This window comes from Schistocerca gregaria, chromosome 8, assembly GCF_023897955.1.
Source record: "Schistocerca gregaria isolate iqSchGreg1 chromosome 8, iqSchGreg1.2, whole genome shotgun sequence".
In the NCBI taxonomy this organism is placed as follows: Eukaryota; Metazoa; Arthropoda; class Insecta; order Orthoptera; family Acrididae; genus Schistocerca; species Schistocerca gregaria.
Genome location: NC_064927.1, coordinates 299183639 through 299211565, shown reverse-complemented (window position 1 = coordinate 299211565; position 27927 = coordinate 299183639). Strand labels below are relative to the sequence as shown.

The window sequence follows — 27927 nt, the reverse complement described above, 5'->3', positions numbered from 1 at the left end:
GGTTAGCATTGATTCAAAATGACTCTGAGCACTATGGGACTTAACTTCTGAGGTCATCAGTCCCCTAGAACTCAGAACTACTCAAAACCTAACTAACCTAAAGACATCACACACATCCATACCTGAGGCAGGATTCGAACCTGTGACCGTAGCGGCCGTGCAGTTCCACAGTGTAGTGCCTAGAACTGCTCGGCCACCCCATCCAGCATTGGCATTGATTATTTCTCTATTTACACATGACCAAGATGGTAAGTCATACCAATGTGGGATGTTCAGTACTACAACATTTGTGTGTGTCAACTGTCCCAAGCAGCTTTTTAGTTCTTGTTTTGCTTTGTGAGTTTCGTTTTTGTGCACGTCATTTGACCCACCAAATAGCACAACAAAATCTTCAGAGGATAAGTAAGCAACATTTGTGGATCATACATGCTTGCAAACTTCTGACATAAAAGCACCAGGCTTTATGTAAGTGATTGTTTGTACACTGGACAGACCGTTCAGAAGGCAATAAAATCCATGACCATGACTGTCTGCCATCACTACTACTTTTCTTTGTTCAGGTTTTTCTGCATGTTTAGAAGAGCATCCGACATTATAACCAAAAACTGTAGTGTCAGCGCTCGACAAACATTTGATATTTAAGTCATGTAAGTGTTCAGGTCTTTGAGACTCATTTTCTTTCATAGCCGTAATTTAGCTGTTAGGCATTCTTTAGGATGTATCACTCCGCTTATTTGTAGTTTCATATTCAGCTTGGAAATTAGTTTTATCATATGCACAATGTTTCTTATCTTGCATGGTTCATTGCACACTGAATCTGCTAGTAAACACAATATTAGGTTCATAAAGACAGTTTCTTCTTTATTTATTATTATTTTATTTTTTTGAAACCGGCTCATAATTTGGGACATTACAGTATCTATTGCTAGTTCCAATGAGATTTTGTCAGCTGCTGTTATTAACATGCTGGTGTCATCAGCAAATAAGATTAGTTTTCCCAACTTAATAAAGTCATTTGTATTATCAATATAAAGGAGGAACATTAGAGGTCCTAGAACAGAACCTTGTGGCGCTCCGTACCTTATTTTTGATTTACTGGAGACATGTGTTGTTGTGATAATATTTCCTTGTACTGAAATGTCATCATCCCTTAAAACCACCACTTGGTGCCTGTTTTCTAGGTAAGATCTTATCCACTGATTTGGGATTCCTCGGACACCTTTTTGATCTAATTTGTGAGTGAGGAAGTCATGGTCAATTATGTCAAAAGCTTTTGAAAGGTCCAGAAAGATACCAGTAGCATCTTTTCTGTCATCAAGTGCTTTAAGCACAGCTTCTATGTACTCATACATTGCTGTTGTTGTAGACTTTGATTTACTGAATCCATGTTGATTTGCTGAGAGTAATGAATTTTTTGTAATGTAGCTTAGTAGTCTATTGTAGAAAAGTTTCTCAATTATTTTGGAGAAAACACTGAGTTGGGATACTGGATGATAATTATTTACATTTTCAGAGTCCTGTTTTTTGAACAGTGGAGTTACTTTAGCTGTTTTTAGGCTATTGGGAAAGATTCCAGTTGATCAGGAGGTGTTTAATATATATATTAGAGGTTTTAATACATTATCAGATGATTTTTTAAAGACATAGTCTGACACACAATCCAGTCCACATGAATATTTGTTTTTGAGTGACCTTGTTATTTGTTTCACCTTTGTTTCCATGACTGTTTGAAGGAACATAGACTTAACACTAGCATTTAAATAATTTGGTAGGCATGTAGGTCCATTGTCATACTGATTTTCGATTTCCTGCTTTGCTATACTAGTAAAGTAAATGTTAAACTTTTCAGCTACCTCTTATGGAAATTTTACTTTCAATTTCATGTTATTCACTGATACAACCATTTGTGTTTTGCTTCTATGTTTATGTCTTATGTATTAGTGATCAGTTAGCCCTGAAATGATTTTCAACCACTCTCTTTTTTAATCTGTACCTTATAGATTGGGAACAAGAAACAGTGAACTGCTAAAATCATAATGAGTTTCCAGGACAACATTTTGTATAATGAAAGGGGAGAACAAATTAAACAATTTGAAACCATAGTTCTGATGTCTTGGTAGATTAAAAAAATAGTTTTACAAACTTTTAAACGCAACTACACATACCTGTACATGTTCATAACCATTCCAGGAGAACAGTACCCACATTGTGTGCCATTGAAAGCAGCAAGTGTCTTCTGAACTGGATTATACCCAATTCTTCTATTACCAATTCCTTCAATTGTTGTTATCTTACAGTTGTGGCATGAAAATACTGGTATCAAACACTGTAAAACAACAATAAAATTAAAATGTTTGGTTACTCAAAAGTAGTATTTAATTGTTCAACAAAATACCCAGAAACAAGCTAAAAGATTTCAGAGGGAGGCCCAAGTAAACAATTATTGCCATATAAAGTGTACTCAGGAAATACATATACACTTGCTAAAGGTTGTTGCTGGGTATTAAGAAAAATTAGTCCCTACTACAAGCACTACATGAAGTACTATTACTTCAGTGCTGATATAACAAATATCCTTTTCAGGCAACAAATGAAAATGTATTAGCTGTTTGACATATGATGTGCCTGCTCTCTCTTCTGCATGTACTGGAACTCATACAGACTTTTATTATTACATTGCTGGGTTGGTAAATGTATTCCAGTTCTTTGACCATCAGATTTCCCCACCAATCCTAAATGTTTGAAAATGTACCAGGACTGTGTATTGATGATGTGAAGATTTCTTGCAAGATTATGAGTGTTTGTTTGAACAACTATATGGCAAGAAAATGAAAATAATGTTACGTTTAATGCATTTTGCTTGTGTTTCTCTTTCCCTGTTAATGAAAAATGGTATTTTTATTTGCAGACCCATGTCCAGTGGCAACAACTGTTGCTTGTGGCCTCCTCACTACACCTTTGATTCTGGCTATATACATTTGGAGCACCATAAACAAACTATAAGATATTTTTTGTTCAGCTAGTGTATTAATGTAAGTAGTTGTTAATATTATGTTCTTTTTATATAGGAGACTTACTGAATTGATGGCAAATGATTCCACTTTCTGGCTGACAGGATGTTTTCTTGTCATCATAACAATACATGAGCCACAGCCTCCTTCATGGCACATTGCCTTAGTTCCTTTGAGGTTGACATAATTTCTTATGTAAGTGTTCAGTGAAGTGCCAACAGGTACTGTGTTATCCACTGTAAGATGAAATTATGATTTCAGTTTCTGGTTTCTTCCATATGGATATAGTGTTTAAAAATCAGCAGTTCATACAAAAACATGTCTGGATAATAATAACAATAATAAATCTTACAGTAAATCATCTGTTACAGCACATAAAAACCCTCATTGAATTACAAATGGTTACAACCCACCACATAGTTGAGACACTGAGTAGTCATTACAAGATAAAATACATTGAAATTGTTGGTGTGGCCAAGAGTAAAGTTGGTAGAAAATGTAAACAAGCCACTGAGCATAATGTGCTCTGTGTCAATGAATGTTACACAAATCGTGACCTCTTGACCCACATAGTTGAGACACTGAGTAGTCATTACAAGATAAAATACATTGCAATTGTTGGTGTGGCCAAGAGTAAAGTTGGTAGAAAATGTAAACAAGCCACTGAGCATAATGTGCTGTGTGTCAATGAATGTTACACAAATCATGACCTCTTGACCTACTCCCCCTCCAATAACAGCTTATCTGAAGAAAACAAATGTCAGGAATGTAGTGACATGCTTAGACCCTACCTGAGATATGGGTGCAGAGTTGTAAGGTGTGCCACAGAAGTAGGTAGATGCAGCTAGAAGTTCAACAACCATCAGATGCCACCATTCACAAATGCAGGTGCAGCCTCTGGTCATGCACTCTGCCAGCTGGTTGACAGCTTTTACAGACAGGCCAGGGCAGCTGTAACTCAGTTATGTGTTCATCTCTGCATATGTGTTGTTGTACTGTCATTGTGAGTTACTCTGTGACTAGTTTACCCATTATAATAAACTGTTTTCTAGACTTAAAGTTGTTGTGTCAGTCATCTCGTGTGATGTTCCCTTGTGGGATTAGAATGCGTTGACAAGAGGACAGGATAATGTGTAGGAAATAACTTACTATGACTGGTATACTAGCCACAGTGTCTCACAATAATAGGTTGATAACACATATGCAGAGGTAAACATATAACTGAGCTAGAACTGGCAGAGCCAGATACCAAAAGCTATTGGCTGGCAGGCACTATGAGTGGATGAGAGGCTGTGAGCACATCTACAAGTGGTGGCCTCTGACAGTTGTCGAACCTCTAGTTGGATTTGCTGACTTCTGTGGCATGCCTTATGATTCCATGATTCCGTGTCTGATTTTTGGGTATGGATCTATGTAAGTCATCACAACTTTCCCCACTCGGGTGGAGGGATGGAGGGGGGTGGAGGAACGAGAGTTGCTGATCCACAGGGCGAGTTGGGGTTGGCTGCAGTGTGAAGATGGTGTCTTTCTCCTTGGAAGCCCCTGAGCAAACTGCAATTACCAGAGACTGGGGATTTGGGCAAAAGTGGTCAGTGTGAGGAGATCCACACTGCCCCCACCATCAGAAGACAAGATGACAAATCTGGTCACAGGCAGCATAAATCAGGACCCATGTTAATTTTCAGAAGTGGATTCGAAAAATCAACACAGATGCTTTCCCAGAGATGTGTTGCTGGAGGCCATTGAGAGAATGATGACCCAGGAGCCACTTCTTGACTAGCACACTAGGGCATGCAGCAACCAAGAATTCCAGCTCTCAGTCAATGCAAGACTAGTAAACATTCTGTGAGCCAAGGCTTTGGTGCATAAATCATCCCAGTAACCCTCATGTAACAGTTTAACAGCTGTAAAATCACTCACCTTAAACTCTTGGGAACAAGCACTGAGGTAGCTGCACCATCCATGGAGATGAGGCAGACATCATCTAAGAATGAGAGACAAAATAGTCACAAAGTGGATTGGAGGAGCCATATGGAGGACAAGACCCTGTTGGATGAGGTAGACTATATGACTGAAGAAGCAGTTGACCACTGTCAGCTTAGTGACTCAAGCACTAGTATCAAAACAACATCTACTGCTTGTTGGATGGAGGCATTATAGTGAAAACACACAAGCTCTTCCCAATCAAACTCAGGGTCCAAAGGAAAGGCATCAACATTGGTGTGGTGTCATGTGGAGTGAAAATGAAAGCCATAGTTGTAATTTAGAGGAACAAGGCCCACAGCTGCAATGTGTGGGCCATCTTATCAGGGACCAGGCAGACAGACCAAATATGAAATTAAGGGCTGGTGTTCCATAATTAGTTGGAATTTGGTGCCATACAAGGAAATGTGGATTTGATGAATATATATTCAATGGTTGAAGCTTCCTTCTTCTCCTGAAAGTTCTGGACCTAAGTGAACTGAGAGTTTGATATGCAAATGGCAGAAACTGACTTGAGCTGTCTGCTTTCCAATGGCGGAGGACCACCCCCACACCATACTGCAAGCCATCCACAGCCAAAACCAAAGGTAGCTAGACACAATGTCAACAGGAGACAGTGCCTCAGCATGGTGAAGGCCTCATCACACATTGTAGACTAGACATAAGGGACACCTTGTAGAAGGAGCTCGTGTGGGTGCAAGATGATTGATTCCCAGGGAATGAAATGGTGGAAATAGATTATTTTACCTAAATAATCCTACAGTTCACACAATGATGAGGTATGCAGCACGTCCACAATGCCCCTAACAATACTCTCATGGGTTGGACATTCTACCGCAAGATTTTGTAGCCCAAATACTCGAGAGATGGTTGGAAAAATTTTTACTCCTGTAGATTGCAATGTAGAAGCATGGATCAGAGTTTTCCAAAGGGTGCCTGGAGATTGTGCAGGTGGTACCTCATAGTACACCAGGTAGTTGAAGCTGTGCCAAATATTGGACATTACCTGTTCTCAATAGCGTTGAAAAACTGCAGGGGCTCTTGCAGGCACCAAATCGACCACTGATATTGATAAAGGACAAATACTGTGTAATGAGCATGAAATGCTTGGACTCATCATACAGCAGTAACTGGCTATATGGTTCACGAGTTTGGAGAAAAATTGACTTCTTGCTAAGTATGTAAACTCTTTGCCTTTAAATATGTCTGCTTGTGTCTGTGTATGTATGGATGGATATGTGTGTGTGTGTGTGTGAGTGTGTGTGTGTGTGTGTGTGTGTGTGTGTGTGTGTGTGTGTGTGTGCGCACGAGTATATACCTATCCTTTTTTCCCCATAAGGTAAGTCTTTCCGCTCCCGGGATTGGAATGACTCCTTACCCTCTCCCTTAAAACCCACATCCTTTCATCTTTCCTTTCCCTTCCCTCTTTCCTGATGAAGCAGCTGCCGGTTGTGAAAGCTTGAAATTTTGTGTGTGTGTTTGTGTGTTTTATTCATTGTGCCTATCTACCGGTGTTTTCCCACTTGGTAAGTCTTGGAATCTTTGTTTTTAATATAAGTATGTAAACAGTTTGTTAGCATGAGGCTATGGGTATGTGTCAACCACAGACTGTGAATTCATGGTGGTCTTAAAATTGCTGCATAGGAGCAATTTATCAGCGGCTTTCTTAATGATGGCAAGGGGTGTGCCCCATTCACTGGGGGAAATTGGAACTACAACCCTGAGAGAGGTGAGCCAGTCCAGCTCCCCCTTGTCTTGGGAGCAGAGAACCAGGGGAATCTGCATAGCATGAAAAAGTGTAGGATGAAGTAACTGCTTCAAGGTTACATGGGCTTGAAAGGCTGTGGTGCACCCTAGGCTTTCCACAAAGATATCCTGAAATACTGAGCATAGAGATTTCAAAGACTGGTAAGAGACCTCAGCAGATACCAACTGTATAGAGTCCATGACTGAAATGCCAAAGGCATGAAAGGCATCAAACCCAAAAGAGTTTACTAAACTACTTTCATGGTTGACAATAAAGGTAATAGGTGGAGTCAAAGATTTATAGGTGTCTTCACTGAGAACTGGCAACGGTATTTGCTGTTTACCATATCCCCTGAGTTACCTGTTTACTGGTGACATCAGTGAATAGCAAAGGTCAGAATATGTTAGTCATTAGGCAGGGAAACTGCATTGCCAGTGTCTACCCACAGGCACAGTTGTTGTAAGAGAAGCAAAACCTCAATAAAAAGATTTTTGTAATCATGATCGGGAAATGGCCCTGACAAAAACATTTCCTGAGTATCCACATCCATAGTCTCTTGTGCTGTGTTCTGTGCAGTTGATTGGCAGATTACTGCAATGTGACCCTTTTCCCAATACTTATGCCAGATGGCCCAATGCTGGGGACTTTCTGAGCTGCCATTGTTGGTGTAACATAACACACATGACAGCAACAAGGAGCTGTGGCTGGGACACTGTATACTAGGTGCTATCCAAAATTTTCAGGACTGGTACTGCCATCTGTTGAAAACCTTATCTTTGGATTAATGGTTGCCATCACCCTCAATGTAGTTCCCATCTGCATGTACACACTGGACCCAGCACTTCTGCCACTAGTCAAAAGTTTTCTGGAAGTCCTGTTCTTTGAGGGTGTTTATCACCACCAGTGATGCTTCTTGAATCTTCTCTAGAGTGGCGAACTGATGGCATATCAACTTGAGTTTCAGTTTTGACAATAGCGTGAAGTTGCAAGGTGCCAAAACTGGTGAGTACGATGGATGGGGTAAAACTGCCATGTTATTTTTTGCCAAAAAAAGTCCTGGTGAGCAAGGATGTGTGACAGGGCATGTTGTCATGATGCAGCAGCAAGTTCCTTCCCTTGATGCCACAGTTCAGGCCGTCATTGCTGCATGTTTTCATGGAGCCACCCCAAAACATCATAGTAGTACTCATAATTCACTGTTTGGTTGGATGGGACGAATTCTTTGTGCACAATTCCCTTGGTATCAAAGAAAATGATGATAATGCTCTTCACTTTGCTCTTCACCTGTCTCACTTTTTTGGGTCTTGGAGAACCTGTGCTCTTCCACTGGGATGACCGTTGCTTTGTCTCTGGGTCATAACCATTTTTTTAAGTTTCGAGAACATACCTTCACTGAGGAGTCAAACAGTATATTGCTCCCACCTACGTATATCTCGTGAAGAGACCATGAGTATAAAATCAGAGAGATTGGAGCCCACACAGAGGCATACCTACAATCTTTCTTTCCACACACAATATGAGGCTGGAATAGAAGGGAGAACCAATAGAGGTACTCAAGGTACACTCTGCCACATACCATCAGGTGGCTTGCGGAGTATAGATATAGATGTAGATGTAGATCCAGCTCTCGTCGCTGGTGATAACCCGTGCCAAGAAGGTTGGATCTTCGGATGCGGTCTGACAAAGGTCTGTGCACACTTCTGTTCACGTATCCATACGTAAAATCACCACACCAAGCACAGAGTATTACAGAAGTCACTGTGGACACACAACCAATTCTCACAGCTGAATGCCACTCTGCACACTGACTCGTCAGATATGCATCTCTCGTCACCTAGTGGTGCAAAAATCTACTACTCCTACTTTCCAGATGGCACCTCATATGTACTGTGTGGGGTCCGCCAGATTGGCCAGCTTGCACTGCAGTGATATTGACTTCCACAGATGCAATTTATGCAGCCAGGCCACACTGTACCACTGCAACACAGCAACAGGCTTCCAGTTGCTGACCAGCAGCTTGTGAGACCTCATACAACTGGAAAAAAACAAAATCTCTTTCAGGGAAGAGTTCTATGATTGGAGAGCAAGTTACCAGACTTTCTTATCCATGGTAGAGCAGATGATAACACTGTGAATTATAAGATCTGCATACAATTCTTTTGAGTTGTCTGTGGCAAAATGGCGTTTGTGACTAAGCCAGGGAGGGTTGCAGCCCAGGTGCAATAAGACTGAAATGACTGGTTTTTGCACTGATGAAAAAAAAAATTATTTGCAAAAGACCACGACATGCATGCATCGATGATAATATGAAGATAACAGTGAACATAAAGTGTCAAATAACAATGAGGAAGATTTCTACAATGTGGCCAACTGTGGCAACACTTGATACCAGGTTTGATAAATCCATGACAAAAATAGTGCATGACAGACATCTGCATCTGTAATGTGAAAGGCATGAAACTGCTGCATAGTGTAGTGTTTGGACATCTCTCAGATTCCGCCATCTCACTGAATGGTGGAAATTGAGGAGAAAACAGAGCTGGAGATGAATTTTTGGTGAGCAACGCTGCAAAGCCTCTTAAATGACCATGATGAAGCCCTTCTGTTACTGCATAAACATTTGAATCAGAGATTCCAAGACACAACAAAATTTGAAAAGCAACTTCATAAGAAAAACATGCAAAGATATGACACTATTCTTCACCAATGTGTTCTAATGTCTCAGAAGAACACAACTTGCTGACTGACACAGCAAATTTTATTAAAGCTAGAAAACAGATTATTATAATGGGTACTCTAGAAATGGAGTGGCTCACAATAACAGTCTGGTAAAACATATGCAGAAATAAACATGTAACTGTGATAGAGCCAGCCAGGCCCATCTCTACGAGCTGTCAACCAGTTGACTGAGTGCGTGGATGAGAGGTTGTGCACATCCATGAATGGTGACCTTTGATGGTTGTTGAACTTCTAGCTGCATCTACCAGCTTCTGTGGCATGCCTTATGCTGCACACCTTATCTTGGGTGTGGATTTATGTGTGTCACTAGAATGAATTTTGGATTTCAGATTGAAGAGGTAAAATAACACTTATTTTAAATGTAGATTGTACCACAGTAGACTACATAATAAATGCAACATTTCTAGTACAGAACATGGGCTTCCAGTTGGTGATTTGATCACACAAAGACACTTACCAATAGAATGGCATCTATATTTTACCCCTTAGTCCTGTCATCATTACATTTACTCACATTTATTGTCATTATTAGCTTCAAATTTTTTTGTGTGGCATAAATGCAGAAAATATAAACTATGTTTCCAAGTTACAGAAAAGGGCATTAGAATAATAACAAAAATTATTAAGCTGGCTCATTGTAAAGATCTTTTCAAAATTCTGGCCCTTTAACTATGCCATTGAGTACATTTACTGATAATGCTTTGCACGTCCAAAATAACCTTGATAATTACTTAATACACTGTTCAGTTAATGACCATAGGATAAGATCTATACTGAACTTACATTTGCCAAGAAACAATAAACATAAATATCAAAACAGCATTATCTGACAATGAATAAAATTTTACAGTAGGTTACTAAAGGAGATAAAAAAATCTACTCACCAAGATACGGCAGGGGAACACACACACAAAAGGATTTAACTTGAAAATCTGGCAGCTTAAAGGTGGAAGACAGGGTAACATGCAAGTCAGAGGTTATTACTAAAACAACATGCATGAATTAATAAGAGTGAAAAGCTAAGTGCATTGTTTGTAACAGAGGTGGGAGCCACTGGCCTTTATTTATGTTAATTCCTTCAATCTTAGCATTTATTCACAGTAACTACTCCTTTCTTTAGTTCGTTTTAGTTTCTTCCATCTTTAATTTTCTGACTTGTCTATTTTTCACCATCCAATCTTGACATCTCTTACATACAATGTACTTTCCACTTCACTCTTATTTTCTCATGCAGGATGTTTTAGTAATAATCTCTGTCTTGCACATTACCCTGTCTTCCAGCTTTAAGATCTCAGGTTTTCAGATCTCATCCAGTGCCGTCCCAAACAATCAATCTTTCCTCCTCATCCCGTCCAGTAAGTCTCCCATGACACAGGATTCAGGGTGACTTTTCTGAACTGTATCCCTTTCCCTAAACCGCTCCAGTACTTTTCTTTCTCCCTTCTTCCTTTCCCTTTAACTCTTCTGCCAGAAGAAGGAGCCACTAGTTCCGAAAGCTTCCAAAAGTTAAATCATCTTTTGTGTGTGTGTTCTCCTGCTACTGCTTGGTGAGTAGATTTTTTATCTATCCATTTATACCATATAATTAACAATTTATTATTTTTGTTGTCAATGTATTTAAAAATATGGTTAAAACATAGCTGTTAATCAGTACATTCTATACAAGAAATGATTACTTTGACAGCATGGAACAAAGGTTTTGTAGAAAATATAACATGAGTAAATAATAATAATTTAATATGGTCAATTCACAACCAAGTTTGACACTATAATTTTTTTTCCTTTTCTGGACAGCATCACTCTTGAGCTCTACAATCTTAACCTCTTTCCTCAACATTTCACTCATTATGGAAGAATGCTGCCTCAGTTTTTCAGGTAAGTAAGCATGAAGTTGTGATACACAATGGTTCTGCCATCTGCTGATCATGTGTCTAAAGTTACATTTTGAAATAATATCTGTGTTGTGTGCATGGCGGCCAGTATTGAGAATGGGATGAAGTCTGTAATCAACCAAGATGTAGGCCAATCAGCTAAAATGAATTTTTTGATATAAATTTTACTTGTGACATGTTTGATGCCATTTCAGTCTCAAAACAAACAAGACACAATTTTTATAGAATTTAGTGATGCAGGGGAGTATAAATTAAAAGAACATTTTCACACATTACAACTTGTAAACATGAGTCCCAAAAAGGTAATCATCCTTTCAGTTTTACTTTTGAGACATAAGTTTGAAAAGAAATAGTACCTTAAAATAATTTAGTTTACCATCATTTGAGTCTGTCAAGTAATAACAAATGCCACGTATACCTACAAAATTTCCAGTGTTCATTTAAGATGTTTAAAACAGTAAATTATTATTCATTTGGTAAATTATCACCTCTCTATTAGAAAACACAGTTAACATCACTAGAAAAAAAAAAATTCATTTCACACAAGAACACAATATCAGCAATTACAAGCAAACCTTCTCACATGTCATATTTTGGAAACATTTACTTTTAATCCACGCTTATTTTACTAATTTTTTATAACCATTTTGCCAGTTAGATTTCTTCTATTAATAAGAACACATTTTTTTCTAAATTTTCACTGTTTGTAAAACAAGGTGTTATTACCGTACTATAGCCAATTAGTCAATAGAAGTTTCCACAGTATACTGGCAGCAAACTTAGATTATAAATATGCTCAAATGAGTGACAGATTTTCAGTTTGTTGTTTTTTTCTTACAAAGCAGTTTGTAATTTGTATTTGATTTGACACATCATAGGTCAAATGTCTCTGCAAGTGCAACTGCAGTTCACATGGTTTTTTCTTTTGTCTTCTTCTTATTTTTTTTTCTTTTTCTTTTTTTTCCCTCTGAAGTTCTTTACAAACCAAAGTTCTTGTTCTATGTTGTGGAATAATGCAGCTAAACACTAACAATAGATTTGGAAAATGAACCAAAATATGAGTATATAGGAAGATATAGTGTGTTTCAGTGGTAGTAAAGACCCATAAATCAGCTACCAAAATGAGAGTCACATTCCAACAAAGAAGACCTGCAGAAGATGAGTACATTGCTCTACTAATAATTGAGTTGACCCACTTCTCTTATCTAAGAACATTTTTAGGTTAATGAAATGGCAAGTTATATACTAGAATAATACATAAAAAATATAATTTTTTTATGTGCACAACAGAATAAATATATGTCATTCATATAGGAAATGCATTAGCATTTACATTATCAATTAACTTCTTTGCAAGACTGACAATGAAAGCAGCATTATACTTCAGAGATGAACCAAATAAAATTTTTACTATTTTAAACAGACTAATCTAGTATTCAAACAATGGAAAATCCAGGATAGAATGTAACAATACTAAGAAAATGATAGTTGCTACTTACCACATAGCAGAGATGCTGAGTCACAGATAGGTGCAACGAAAACACTGTCAGAAAGTGAGCTTTTGGCTAACAAGGCTTTCGTTGAAAATAGACTACACATACACACACACACACATGCAAATGTAGCTCACAAATTCATGACCACAGTCTCTGGCGGCTGAAGCCACACTGTGAGCAGCAGCGCATGATGGGTGATGCAACAGGGTGGTGTGGGTAAGGAGGAGGCTCTGGCAAGGAGGGGGATGGATAGCAGGGTGGGGTGGGGGATGGTAAAGTGCTGCTTGTGGGAGCATACAAGAATCAGGTGGAGAGATGTTAGGGCAGCTAGGTGCAGTCGGGAGGTTAGATGGAGTGTGTGTGTGTGTGGGGGGGGGGGGGGGGGGGAGATAGTGGAGAAGCAGGAAGTAAAATGACTGAGGGTGCATGGGTTGAACAGAGGGCTGTGTAGTGCTGGAATAGGAATAGGGAAGGGACTAGATGGGTAAGGACAATGACTAATTAAGGTTGAGGGCATGAGGTTTATAGGAAAGTAGGACATATCGCAGGGAGAGTTCCCACCTTTGCAATTCAGAAAAGTTAGTGTTGGTAGGAAGTATCCAGATGGCACAGGCTGTGAAGCCGACATTGAAATAAAGAATGTCACTTTGGCATGGTCAGCAATGGGGTGATCCAGCTGATTCCTGGCCACAGTTTGTCAGTGGCCATTCAAGTGGACAGACAGCTTGTTGGTTGTCACACCCATGTAGAATGCAGCACAGTGATTGCATCTTAGCTTGGAGATGTCATGACTGGTTTCACAGGTAGCCCTGTCTTTGATAAGGCTGGTGATGCTTGTGATGGCCTGGAGCAGATGATGGTGGGAGGATGTACAGTACAGGTCTTGTATCTAAGTCTACATGAGCCATGAGGGTTTAGGAGCAGTGGTTGTGTAGGGATGGACAAGCATATTGTGTAGGTTTGGTGGGTGGTGGAATACCACTGTAGGAGAGGTGGGAAGCACAATTCATAGAACATTCCTTGTTTTAGGGCATGACTAAAGGTAGTTGCAACCATGGTGGAGAATTTGATACTATTGATCCTGTCCTGGGTGGTACCGAGTCACGAGGGGAATGCTCTTCTATGGCCAGACAGTGGGACTTTGAGGAGATGATGAGTGACTGGAGAGATAAGGTATGGGAGATCAATTTTTTTTATAAGGTCGGGAGCATAATTACTGTCTGTAAAGGCTTCAGTGAGACCCTTGACAATTTTTAGGGAGACCACTCATCATTACAGATGCAATGTCCATAGGTGGCTAGGCTACATGCAAGGACTTCTTGGTATGGAATGAGTGGCAGCCGTTGAAGTGGAGGTGGTGCTGGTGGTTGGTAAGTTTGATATGGGCAGAGGTACTGACGTAGCCATCTTTGATTTGGAGGTCAACATCAAGGAAGGTAACATGTTGGGTTGTGTAGGATCAGGTGATGCAAATGGGGGGAAACGTGTTCTGGGGAAATGTGGACAGGATGTCGTTACCCTTGATCCAGATCACAAAGATGCCATCAGTGAATCTGAACCAGGTGAGGAGTTTGGGATTCTGGGTGTTTGGGAAGGTTTCCTCCAGATAGCCTGTGAAATGGATGGCATAAGATGGTGTCATGTAGGTGCCCATACCTGTATCATGGCTTTGTTCATAGGAAATGCCTTCAAAGGAGAAGCGATGGTGGGTAAGGATATAGTTTGGTCATGGCAGCTAGGAAGGAGGTTTTTGGTTCAAAATCTGTAGGGTGTTCATAAAGGTAATGTTCAATAGACATGGGCATTAGGGATATTAGTGTAAAGGGAGGTGGCATCAGTAGTGATGAGCAGGTCACCACGTAGTAAAGGAACAGGAACTGTGGAGAGTTAAAGAAGTTGATTAATAATGTAAATCCTAATGCTATACTTGAAACTGCCCTTTTGCCATTTCCTATATGAATGACATTTATTTTAGTTGAGCAAATCAAAAAATGTTTATATTTGTGATGGATTACCCTAGCATTGAACCTGCTAATTTATTACATCTAATATTATTAGACAAGATAAATGGATCGACTCATTTTCCTCTATTCCTTCTTCCCCTTTCTGTTCTCCTTTTACTTCTTAATAATTTCACTTAACATTTCATTCCAGTCATCTTCTGACTAGGTAACCAGTTGAGATACTGCAGCTGTGTTGTTATATGTTTTTTTGTTCTTTCTTCTTTTTGTTTTTTGCAGTTAATTCTGAAGAAGATCATTGTCAGAAAGTTCAGTGAGAAGATCTGTCTACTGTTAACAAATAATTACAATTACATAGCTGTTACTCTTCCAAAAGTTAGTTCACTTGTCAAAGTTTTAATGCAGTAAGGTCATAATGAATTGTCCTCCTCTAACACTACTTTTTATTTTTGTACAGATAACCGATAGCACATATACTATTGATTCCTGCATAGTTTAAAATTATCTTAGCTGTTTCACTAAAGGAATTCATATGGTTTTGTTTATGATGTATTATATTTCTCGGTAAAATGTGCGAAAAAAGAAATTAATGTGTTACAATCAATATGTACTAACATTTAAAATTACTCTTCTTTTCAAATAATTGAAATTACAACATTTCTTGCATACTTCAAATTCAATTTATTAATTATTAAATTTTTTCTGGATTTATTTATGAAATAATGATATATTTTTATAAAGATTCTTCTCCTGTCAAGAAAGTTTGTAAACTGTTTTGGTTTGTAAACACTTTGGAAATTGGGAGTACCAATGATGAACAGAGTAGTGGCCGTGCTTCAGATGGAAATGGATGCTTTTACAAATTTTGTCACCAACAATATAATTATTGGTTTTTTGAATGTGGAAATTATGAAGTCATGGCAATGTCTTTAAGTATGGAAAGCTGCATCTAACCAGTCTCTGGCAAATCTTCATGAGTTATTTCATCTGCAGGAACCTGTTAAATCAAAATTTTCAACAGAAAGAATGTACTCCTAGGCTTGAAGCCTACAACAACAATACCAAGACAATCAAGATAAGTAAAAAGTTCTTCTTTTGTAATCTTACTCCTCTCAAAGTTTTCAAAATTTGCGCAAAGAATGACAACTTTAATGGTGATGTGTGGGAGGGCAGGATTGCAAGTGGTGGCATTACCCAGTTTACATTGATTGATAACAACGTTTTGTCTGTTTGCAGAAGAAGAATGGATTTTGGATGTGTGTATTTGCAGTTTTTATGTACATGAAGATTTGGAAGTTACAATTACTTGACAAAAGAAGACCAAAGAACTGCCCAACAAAGTCATTAACAGTGATGAGAATTTCATAAGATATCAACAATAACAGATCGGATGAACTGAAAGTGGACTTGACAACTATGATGAAGGATATCAGGAAAGATAAGTACAAACCATGTGTGAAATTTATTTTTCTTGGTGGACTCGTGACTGCTAGCAAAATGAGTAGAGTTGAAGGTAGTGGTGATGAAGTGAAAGCTGTAGAACATAGCCTAGATATGTTTGAACCAAATGAAAGTGTAGAAAGCAAAGAACAATGAAAACCAATATTATGCTGTTGATTTTGGCAAAATTCAGTGTGCTTAATGATCAGTTAATAGAAAAAAAAACATAACAATAGCAAATTTAGTGCAGTCGATGTTCAGTTAATGGAAATATGATCTGAAATCGATATTAAAATGGACAGGGTACAATACCAAACAGACCAACTAAGTAATCAGGTTTTGGAGTTAAAAAATGGGTGTCAGGTTGATTAAAAAGTGTGAAAGGAAAAGTCATGTATTAGAAAATAATTTTCTTGTTTTGGAAAATCAGTTAGTTGCACAATCTTCACAACAGTAGAAGTATGTTAATGACATGAAATTTCAACAGAAGGTCGTAGAGGAAAAATGGAACAGAACTTCATTACTTTAGATCAAAAGATTTTGAATGTAGAAAACTGTATTCTAATTAATGTAATGATCAAAAAATGTCAGTAGTTCAAGAAAGTTGTATTGACAATAATCTATATTCAAACAATGGTGTTGTGTGGTCCAACATTCCAATCAAAAGTTTTCCATCAGACAATTTACATCCAGTGTATTTTCTGCACCACTGTGAGATAGTTTTGTGTCAGGCATGACTGATGACCAAAAGATTATATTTGTTAAAATATGTCTAGAAGGTGAAGCTCTGTCTTGAGTAAATCTAAATTTAAGTCAGTGGGACATACTCCAAAGTTTAAAAAAAGTTTTTTTTTTTGATAAATTTTGGTCCAAAGCTGAACAAGGGAGAATTAAAAGTGAATATCTGAATATTCCAAACTATAGGAATAGGGACAGTACTCTGAAAAAGTTTTGTAAGTATCAACTTAAGAAAGTAGCACACCATGACAGGCCATTTGACAAAATGACATTAATTGATGCACTAAAAAGGAGATTACCAGACAGGTTGCAGTGGGATTTAGTACACAGACCTGGCGATAGCCTAGAATAATTTTTATGATATGCAGACAGGCTGTATAGGGCAGTAGAGAGAAAAATGTAACATAACAACCAAAATAATACAGATCACAATGGTAACAACTACAGAAGCAGAGATAGTGGTAACTTTAATCAGTGTCAACATGATAACAGAGACAGAAAATTTGAACAGCAGCAGAATAGGAATAATGGTGATAACTATAGGCAATATAATAGGAGAAATAATCATAGAGGTAACTATTCAGGAAACAGTTGTCTGTATCAATGAAGGTCCACAGTTTTGGGGCGAGGAGACACAACAAGTACAGGATCCCCAATTTTCACTTACATGTAGCCAATAATAATAGTTTTCAGAATGAAATTTTCACTCTGCAGCAGAGTGTGCACTGAAATGAAACTTGCTGGCAGATTAAAACTGTGTTTTGGACAGTGACTCGAACTCAGGATCTTTGCCTTCAATGGGCAAGTGCTCTACCACAAGAGGAGCTGTGAAGTTTGGAAGCTAGGGACGAGGTACTGGTGCAGTTACAGCTGTGAGGACAGGTCATGAGTCATGCTTGGGTAGCTCAGTTGATAGAGCACTTGCCCGCGAAAGACGAAGTTCCCGAGTTCGAATATTGGTCCAGCACAAAGTTTTAATCAGCCAGGAAGTTTCAACAATAATAGTATTAATAATGTGGCACAGGAATCCGAAGTTGAATAGAAGAACATCAGATTTCTCATTTATGTTTTGATTAAAAGTTTTGGAATACTATGCTCAATTATAATGATGTAGATACTAATCACAAACCAGTATTTGAGAGTAATGAGAATTTTGATGTAGTGTGTACTAATGATTTTTCTCTTGGTCAGAAAACAGTGTTATTGATATACAGAAACAATTGATGACTGAATTGGATCAGAATTAGGTGGTATTCTTTATGTAGGTGTGAATGAGAGCTGTGAATTGATTGAGGTTCATAAGTCTCAGGCTGATAGCTTACTGCAAATGAATGTAAGTGGGGTGTGTAACTTTGAGAGTGATGAGAATTGTGATGTTAATGATGTTGTTGATGAAGTAATTTTCAAAGAATATAATGATAGTGATGATGATGATGAATATCAGGTTTTTGTGGAGTTTAAGAATAATGAAGTCTCTGAGGTATTTGCGAATACAGGTAACATAAGTGTTGTTTATGATGATGTAACTGAGGTTCATGGAATACCAGTCCAGTCAAACCAGTTTTTTATTCATGTCATGCAGAGCAATGATCCAGACAGTAAAGGTGGGTTCCTGTAAGCTTAGAGAACAAAGGTGAAAATTTTTGAAATTTGTTTAGGGCCATATTGATGATAACATAGATAAATTTGTATCCTGGAATAAGTTAGCAGTGGTGTCCAAATTGGTGGAATGAAGTGAAAGAAGATCTATGTAGGAAATGTAATTTTGACAGCAATATATTCAGTATTTGTTCTGTAGTAAGTGACGTTAGTTGTGCTATGGAACCCATTCCGAGTGTTCAATCTTTGCCTGACAACATGTGTAGCCAATGTAATTCCATGATACCAGTGAAGTTGATAAAACCTTGCAAAAACAATGTAGATGTAGCATGTCATGAAATTGAAAGGGATCTTTTACATGAGGTGTCTAATAACAGATAAAAGAATTCACATTTTGGGTGCCCTTAAATTAAGATTAAGATTGATCAGTGGGAAGGGAACTGTTTCATTGATACAGGTAGTTCAATTTGTGACATGTCTGAACAATTTAGAGACAAGATCCAGTATAGAAAGAATTTTGTGGCAATGTCGATTGCACATGTAAACATAAGAAGTGTCACTGGTATGCAAAGCAAATATGTGAAATGTCAGGTTCTGTTAACGTTTAATATAGATGACAAGACATATGAATATGGATGCATAATGATACCTAGTCTTGAAGAAAATATTCACTGTGTTTGTAGATTTATAATACTATGTCATTGTGTTTTGTTTGTCATGAATGTAGTATGTAAGAACATGTAGTTTTTAAAGTCTTAGCTTATCCAGTGACTGAGCTTAAATCCATTTGTACATCCATAAAATTATATAATTGTGTTTTGACCTATCTGAAATCTAGTATGTAAGATCATGTAGTTTTAAAGTTCTGTCTTATCTATTGACTTAGGGAGATGATGAAAGAACAGGGGCTAGGAGAAAGCAGAAATGATGATAAAGGTAGATTTTCTAAATTTTGAGTAGGAGATCTTGTGTTGGTGAAAGCCAAAGAGAAATCTAAAGTGTTCATAGACCTGATCCATAAGTATGTAATTTTTGCTTGTTAGTTCTTTTTTACATTGTCATGAATTTAGTATGTAAGATGATGTGATTTCTAGAGTTCTATTTTATCCATTGACTGAGTTTAAATCTATCTGTAGGTTCATAATACTATATAACTATGTTTTGTTTGCCTGGAATTTAGTATGTAAGATTTTGTGATTTTTAAAGTTTTGTCTTTTCTGTTGATGGTAAAAATCTATGATACAATGTATAATTATGTTCTGTAATAGAGTTTTGTTTTAGAATTTAATATATAGATGCCATGAGACTAAATAAGTGGAGCTTTTTACAGTTTTGAAATGGGACAGTATTCATAATTTGTACTGTAAAGATTATGAATACTATCTGAGCATATCTGTATGTAGTGTATTACCTTATTAGACCATCCTTTTATTTGCATTTAACTTTGTTTATTAATGTTTCTTAAGTGAACAATTTTTAATTTCACCTGCAATAATTCCCATATAACTGACTGTAAAATATCCAAGGAGAACATATGTTGTGTGATGTGAAGGAGGTATTGAACAACATATTTAGTACTCAAAACAATGTTTCAAGGTCTTATGAGAAGTGTTTGTGTGTGTTTTATTTTATTTTTTTGGTGGGGGGTTTGAGTCTCCAATCATTATGTGAGCTTAAATCAGTATGTGTTTTTCTATCATTTGTAAATGAATATTCTAGGCCTTTGTGTGCTTGGGCTAGTGTGGAAGACATTTACTAGTATGGGCAATATAATAAAATGTACACATGACTATTTTTACCTAAATTTATCCAGAGTATTGCAGTATTGTATGTGATTGGATCTTGAGTTGTGCACAGACTCATGCTTAGCTCTGTTTTGTCACTGTGACTGTGAGAATGTCCACCCACTGATTGAGGCTGGATGCTTCTAGCAATTGCTCATTGCATATGACTGAATTCAATGATATGATTATGAACTTTCTTCATCTTGTTGTGTCTAAACTTTTTCAGTGGTTTGTACCCAGTGTGGTTCGGATTCACGGGTCGGTACCCAAATCAAAGTCTCAGGCCCTAATATTATTCCATTATTTTGTTCTTTCATGAGCCAACATATCCCCAAATACTCTGGTTTATATGGCTGATCAATTCCTACTAATGATTGAGTATACTTTTGCTGGTCTGTGCCCCTCATTGTGAGTTTTTCGAGTCAGCTCACTCACTATACACTTACGCTCTAAAATTTTTGCTGTTCTCTTTTGAAGATTTTGAAGGTTTGATTGTATAGATCTTAACTTAAAGTTTATGAACTCTAGTAGCTTACATTGTCTCTGTAATTATTTCTGTAGTTTAGTGGTGTAATGTTATGGTTTTGACCTCAAATTATTTGTCTTGTAACAGTATGTTTCACAGATCTGGAAATGTGAATGCCATATCGTAATATATCTATAGATTATAAATTTTTATAGTAAATATTTTTCTTATGGTCACTGTAATTTTTTTTTTATATCAGATACTTCTATACATCCATCTACTACATCTGCATCTACATCCATACTCCACAATCCACCTGACGGTGTGTGGTGGAGGGTACTTTGAGTACCTCTATCGGTTCTCCCTGGACTGTCTGGCAAATATTATAGTCTGTCACAAAATATTATAAACACTTTGTTTCCAAATTTTGTGAGGGGGTCATTATAATGAATCATCCTCTTCTAACTTTTTTTTCATTTCAGCTTAAAATTATCTCAGCTGTTTCAATAAAAGAATTCATATGATGTATTATATTTTGGGTTAAAATGTGTAAAAAAAGAAATTAATGTGTTACAATTGATATGTACTAACAATTAAAATTACTCTTCTTTTCAAATTAACTGAAATTACAAAATTTATGGCATACTTAAAATTCATATTAATAATTGTTTGATTAAACACTAATTATTAAATTTGTTTCTGGATTTATTTATGAAATAATGACATAATATGTAAATTTCCTTTTCCTGTTTTGAAAGTTTGTAAACTGTTTTGCTTTGTAAACTCTTTGGAAACTGGGAGTACCGACAAATGAAAGTAGTAGTGGGCATGCCTTAGACGGAAGCAGACGATTTTACAAGTTTGTCACCAACATTGTAATTACTGGTTTTTTTGAATGTGGAAATTATAAAGTCGGTGGGATTTAGAAGAATGGGATTGTTATAGTTTCAAGTTGAACAAATATATTTCAAGGTCATCGCAATACATGTAAGTCACCGATTAAGTAAACAAAGTAAGACATGTGTACACTTTAACAGTCAAATCAGAACTGAGTCCGAGTCTAGCAGCTGCTGGCTGGCTGGCTGCTTAGGTGTGAGGAAGGCACAAGGGTGGGAAGGTAATAACCACGTCTCTCGCTTCCTATCACAATACTTTATTCATAATCAACTGTACAGCACGGGGTACAGATGGGAACTGATTCCCGGAAGTCAACCTACAAAGACTATCAATCGAAGATACTATACACGTATCATATTTTGGCGTATCAATCCGTGTGTCGACGCCACATAGCCCCCCCCCCCCCCCTGCAGTATGGAGTACATACCCGAGGGTGGGGGGGGGTGGGGGGGGTTGATAGTCTAAGTTGGTTACAATGAGTTCCTCCGCATCTAACGGCACAGGCCGTGTGGGACGAGAGCGTGGAGCAAATCCTGGGATGTTGATTTCGAAGTCGTGAAGCGACGTCGGCGGTCGAAGTCGTCGGCCGGTGCAGGAGCGCTGGTGTGGAAGGGCGTCGGCGGCGGGGAACCTGATGATCACCTTTCCACTCGGCCTAACGTAAGCACGTAGTTTACCACACGTAGCACTTCGAGGGATTTTGAAACGCTTCACTACACGTTGTGACACACCACCTAACGGGTCACACGAATCGTCACACGCAAGCAGCACTGACACAGTATCACCACTAACGACAACACACAATCCACAAATGTCATCCGGATGAACGTGGGTAGAGAGCTCGTAAGTGGCGCCTGCTAATGGTGAGGTATGCTGAGCCGGTGGGGTGGGGAAACTGTGGCACAGGGAAGGCAGAGTGCTGTGAGTAGAGAGGGGTGTGTTTGTGTGGTGGGCGTGGGATGGTAGGGTCTGGGTGGGCACGCCGGGAGCCTGCGTGCTACACCGGTTAGAAGAGCGGCGTGGTGTGCTGTCGCATGAAGACGGGACTGTTATATTAGAGTCCTGGGAGCCGGGGACTGGGCTATGGGAGCCGGGGGGTGAGAAACCCCGGAAAGAGTGTGGGCTCATTGATGGGGCTTGTGCAGGCGTTAGTGTACTTGGATCATGAGCGGAGGAAGAGGGCCGAGGACGGCCGGAGGGTGTGGTCTCTTCACCGGTAGGTGAGATAGGAGAAAATTCAACGTGAGCCGGTTTAACCCTGTTGAGGGAGATGGTAGTTACTGTGCCCTTAATTACAATGTCCATCGTGTTACTCGTTCGTTTGACGACTCTGAATGGACCCGTGTAAGGGGGCTGTAATGGGGCTCTTACAGTGTCGTCCCAAAGGGACACAAAGTCGCACGTGTCGAGCGCCTTGGGGACATATACGTGCGGAGGAGTGTGGCTGGAAGGGGATGGGGATTGAAGCTTGTTACAGTGTAACCTCACCCGTTCTACTAGGGACGGCAGTTCAGAGGGTTTGGAGACTGGAGTAGGAGCAACAAGTTCGCCTGGCAGTGTAAGGGACTGACCGTAGACAAACTCCGCGACTGTGCCTTTAAGGTCTTCTTTGAAGGTGGTCCGCAAACTGAGTAAGACGAATGGCAGGGCTTCCGTCCAAAGGGGGCCATGGCAACGTAGGGCCGTCTTAAGTGTCCTATGCCACCGTTCCACAAGGCCATTGCTTTGAGGGTGGTACGCTGTGGAATGAATCTTCTTGATGCCGCACAGTCTACATAGTTCTGAAAACAAGGCCGACTCAAACTGACGGCCTTGGTTGGTTGTCAAGTAAACAGGGCAGCCGAAACGTGAAAGCCAAGTGTCTATGAAAGTTCGTGCCACTGATTCAGATGTAATATTAGTTAGCGGGGCAGCTTCCACCCAACGGGTGGTTCTGTCTATGACAGATAGCACGTATCTGTAACCCTCAGAGGGGGTGAGGGGGCCCACCAAGTCGATGTGAACTTGCTGGAAACGACTGGGAGGAGCAGTGAAGTTGCCTAATGGGGGCAATGTGTGCCGCGAAACCTTATTCCTTTGGCATGGAATGCAGGCACGAGCCCATGCTTGGCAGTCCCGCCACGTGTCGTGCCAGACAAAGCGCTCTGCAACGAGCCTGGTAGTGGGAATTAGTGAAGTTCGGTGGCAGGAGGAACAAGACTTCTGGTCAGGTGAATACAGGGTTATAAACACAAAATCAAATAGGGGTAATGCAGGAGTAGGTTTAATAATGAATAGGAAAATAGGAATGCGGGTAAGCTACTACAAACAGCATAGTGAACGCATTATTGTGGCCAAGATAGATACGAAGCCCACACCTACTACAGTAGTACAAGTTTATATGCCAACTATCTCTGCAGATGATGAAGAAATTGAAGAAATGTACGATGAAATAAAAGAAATTATTCAGATAGTGAAGGGAGACGAAAATTTAATAGTAATGGGTGACTGGAATTCGAGTGTAGGAAAAGGGAGAGAAGGAAACATAGTAGGTGAATATGGATTGGGGCTAAGAAATGAAAGAGGAAGCCGCCTAGTAGAATTTTGCACAGAGCACAACTTAATCATAGCTAACACTTGGTTTAAGAATCATGAAAGAAGGTTGTATACGTGGAAGAACCCTGGAGATACTAAAAGGTATCAGATAGATTATATAATGGTAAGACAGAGATTTAGGAACCAGGTTTTAAGCTGTAAGACATTTCCAGGGGCAGATGTGGACTCTGACCACAATCTATTGGTTATGACCTGTAGATTAAAACTGAAGAAACTGCAAAAATGTGGGAAATTAAGGAGATGGGACCTGGATAAACTGAAAGAACCAGAGGTTGTACAGAGTTTCAGAGAGAGCATAAGGGAACAATTGACAGGAATAGGGGAAACAAATACAGTAGAAGAAGAATGGGTAGCTCTGAGGGATGTAGTAGTGAAGGCAGCAGAGGATAAAGTAGGTACAAAGATGAGGGCTGCTAGAAATCCTTGGGTAACAGAAGAAATATTGAATTTAATTGATGAAAGGAGAAAATATAAAAATGCAGTAAATGAAGCAGGCAAAAAGGAATACGAACGTCTCAAAAATGAGATCGACAGGAAGTGCAAAATGGCTAAACAGGGATGGCTAGAGGACAAATGTAAGGATGTAGAAGCTTATCTCACTAGGGGTAAGATAGATACTGCCTACAGGAAAATTAAAGAGACCTTTGGAGAGAAGAGAACCACGTGTATGAATATCAAGAGCTCAGATGGCAGCCCAGTTCTAAGCAAAGAAGGGAAGGTAGAAAGGTGGAAGGAGTATATAGAAGGTTTATACAAGGGCGATGTACTTGAGGACAATATTATGGAAATAGAAGAGGATGTAGATGAAGACGAAATGGGAGATACGATACTGCGTGAAGAGTTTGACAGAGCACTGAAAGACCTGAGTCGAAACAAGGCCCCCGGAGTAGACAACATTCCATTAGAACTACTGACGGCCTTGGGAGAGCCAGTCATGACAAAACTCTACCAGCTGGTGAGCAAGATGTATGAGACAGGCGAAATACCCTCAGACTTCAAGAAGAATATAATAATTCCAATCCCAAAGAAAGCAGGTGCTGACAGATGTGGAAATTACCGAACTATCAGTTTAATAAGCCACGGCTGCAAAATACTAACGCGAATTCTTTACAGACGAATGGAAAAACTGGTAGATGCAGACCTCGGGGAGGATCAGTTTGGATTCCGTCGAAATGTTGGAACACGTGAGGCAATACTGACCTTACGACTTATTTTAGAAGAAAGATTAAGAAAAGGCAAACCTACGTTTCTAGCATTTGTAGACTTAGAGAAAGCTTTTGACAATGTTGACTGGAATACTCTTTTTCAAATTCTAAAGGTGGCAGGGGTAAAATACAGGGAGCGAAAGGCTATTTATAATTTGTACAGAAACCAGATGGCAGTAATAAGAGTCGAGGGGCATGAAAGGGAAGCAGTGGTTGGGAAAGGAGTGAGACAGGGTTGTAGCCTCTCCCCGATGTTATTCAATCTGTATATTGAGCAAGCAGTAAAGGAAACAAAAGAAAAATTTGGAGTAGGTATTAAAATTCATGGAGACGAATTAAAAACTTTGAGGTTCGCCGATGACATTGTAATTCTGTCAGAGACGGCAAAGGACTTGGAAGAGCAGTTGAACGGAATGGACAGTGTCTTGAAAGGAGGATATAAGATGAACATTAACAAAAGCAAAACGAGGATAATGGAATGTAGTCAAATTAAATCGGGTGATGCTGAGGGAATTAGATTAGGAAATGAGACACTTAAAGTAGTAAAGGAGTTTTGCTATTTAGGAAGTAAAATAACTGATGATGGTCGAAGTAGAGAGGATATAAAATGTAGACTGGCAATGGCAAGGAAAGCGTTTCTGAAGAAGAGAAATTTGTTAACATCGAATATAGATCTATGTATCAGGAAGTCGTTTCTGAAAGTATTTGTTTGGAGTGTAGCCATGTATGGAAGTGAAACATGGACGATAACTAGTTTGGACAAGAAGAGAATAGAAGCTTTCGAAACGTGGTGCTACAGAAGAATACTGAAGATAAGGTGGATAGATCACGTAACTAATGAGGAGGTATTGAATAGGATTGGGGAGAAGAGAAGTTTGTGGCACAACTTGACTAGAAGAAGGGATCGGTTGGTAGGACATGTTTTGAGGCATCAAGGGATCACAAATTTAGCATTGGAGGGCAGCGTGGAGGGTAAAAATCGTAGAGGGAGACCGAGAGATGAGTACACTAAGCAGATTCAGAAGGATGTAGGTTGCAGTAGGTACTGGGAGATGAAGCAGCTTGCACAGGATAGAGTAGCATGGAGAGCTGCATCAAACCAGTCTCAGGACTGAAGACAACAACAACAACAACAGTCTAAATGACGGAAGCGTCTAGGCGGAGGGTCGGCCGGAGGGTTCTTTACAGCAGCGACCAAAGGTTTATGGTCTGTTAATATGTAGAAGTCCCTGCCCTCGACCTCGGCGCGAAATTTTTTAACGGCCTCGTAGACGGCCAAGAGCTCCCTGTCAAAGGCTGAGTACTTTTTTTGAGCGCCGTTGAGCTTCTTAGAAAAGAACTGCAAAGGGGAGGTAGTATCTCCGACGGTTTGGCTGAGGACTGCGCCAACTGCGGTATCACTGGCGTCTGCAGTTATGAACAATGTAGCGTCCGGATGTGGGTCGGCAACAGTCACTGCATTGGCTAGTAGGTGCTTCAGCTTGTCAAAAGCTTGTTCCATGGCGGGGGTCCAGGGAACTGGGCGGTTACCAGTTGTATTTTTGCCAGCAAGGGCGTCTGTTAGGGGAGCCTGAAACTCAGCTGCGGCTGGCAAATGCTTCCTATAATAGTTGACTGTTCCAACGAACCTGCGTAGTTCTTTGAATGTGTGAGGGCGTGGCAAGTCCAAAACAGGTTTGATTTTATCCTCGGGAGGAGTGAGGCCCTTAGCTGACACTATGTAGCCTAAGAATCTTACCGAAGTCTGGTGCAACTGGAGCTTCTTATTATTTAGTTCAACACCAGCAGCGGTAAGGGTGTCTTTAACAAGCTGCAAGTGTTCCTTGTTCTTTTGCAAGGTGGGACTGAAGATTAGAATATCGTCCAGGTACACAAAACAAAAATCCAAATGAAACAACACCTCGTTTATGAATCTCTGCCAAGTTTGTGCGGCGTTGCGGAGGCCAAAGGGCATGAATCGGTACTGGAAAAGGCCGAAAGGAGTTGTAACAGCTGTTTTCTCGATATCCTCGGGAGCCATCGGAATTTGTTGATACGCCCTCTTACAGTCCACTACTGAGAAATACTTGGCGCCTGCCAGAGCATGGTTAAAATCCGCGACGTTAGGAACTGGGTACTTGTCTATGATAGTCCGTGAGTTCAACTTAGTATAGTCGCCGACCATACGCCAGGTGCCGTCGCTTTTTGTGACGAAGTGGATAGGCGACGCCCAGCATCCGGCAGATGGTTCAATCACACCAGCCGTTAAGAGCTCGTCTATTTGTTCGCGAGCCACTTTCATTAATTCTGGCTTGATACGGCGTGGGCGGCAAGAGATAGGCGGTCCGTCTAGCAAGCAAAGTTTGTGGGCGGTTCCGTTGGTAACCACGGCAAC

At 39.5% G+C, this 27927-nt stretch overlaps 1 protein-coding gene across 1 annotated transcript in view; it reads right to left on the bottom strand.

Moving 5' to 3' along the window:
- Window positions 1-27927, bottom strand: part of LOC126284382 (uncharacterized) — a 329783-nt gene that overhangs the window by 243128 nt on the left and 58728 nt on the right. The window contains exons 3-4 of the mRNA XM_049983265.1: window positions 3078-3247; window positions 2166-2326 (exon numbers count right to left, since the gene is read on the bottom strand). Of these exons, the coding sequence (XP_049839222.1) occupies window positions 2166-2326; window positions 3078-3247 (331 nt within the window). The remainder of the gene's footprint in view (window positions 1-2165; window positions 2327-3077; window positions 3248-27927) is intronic.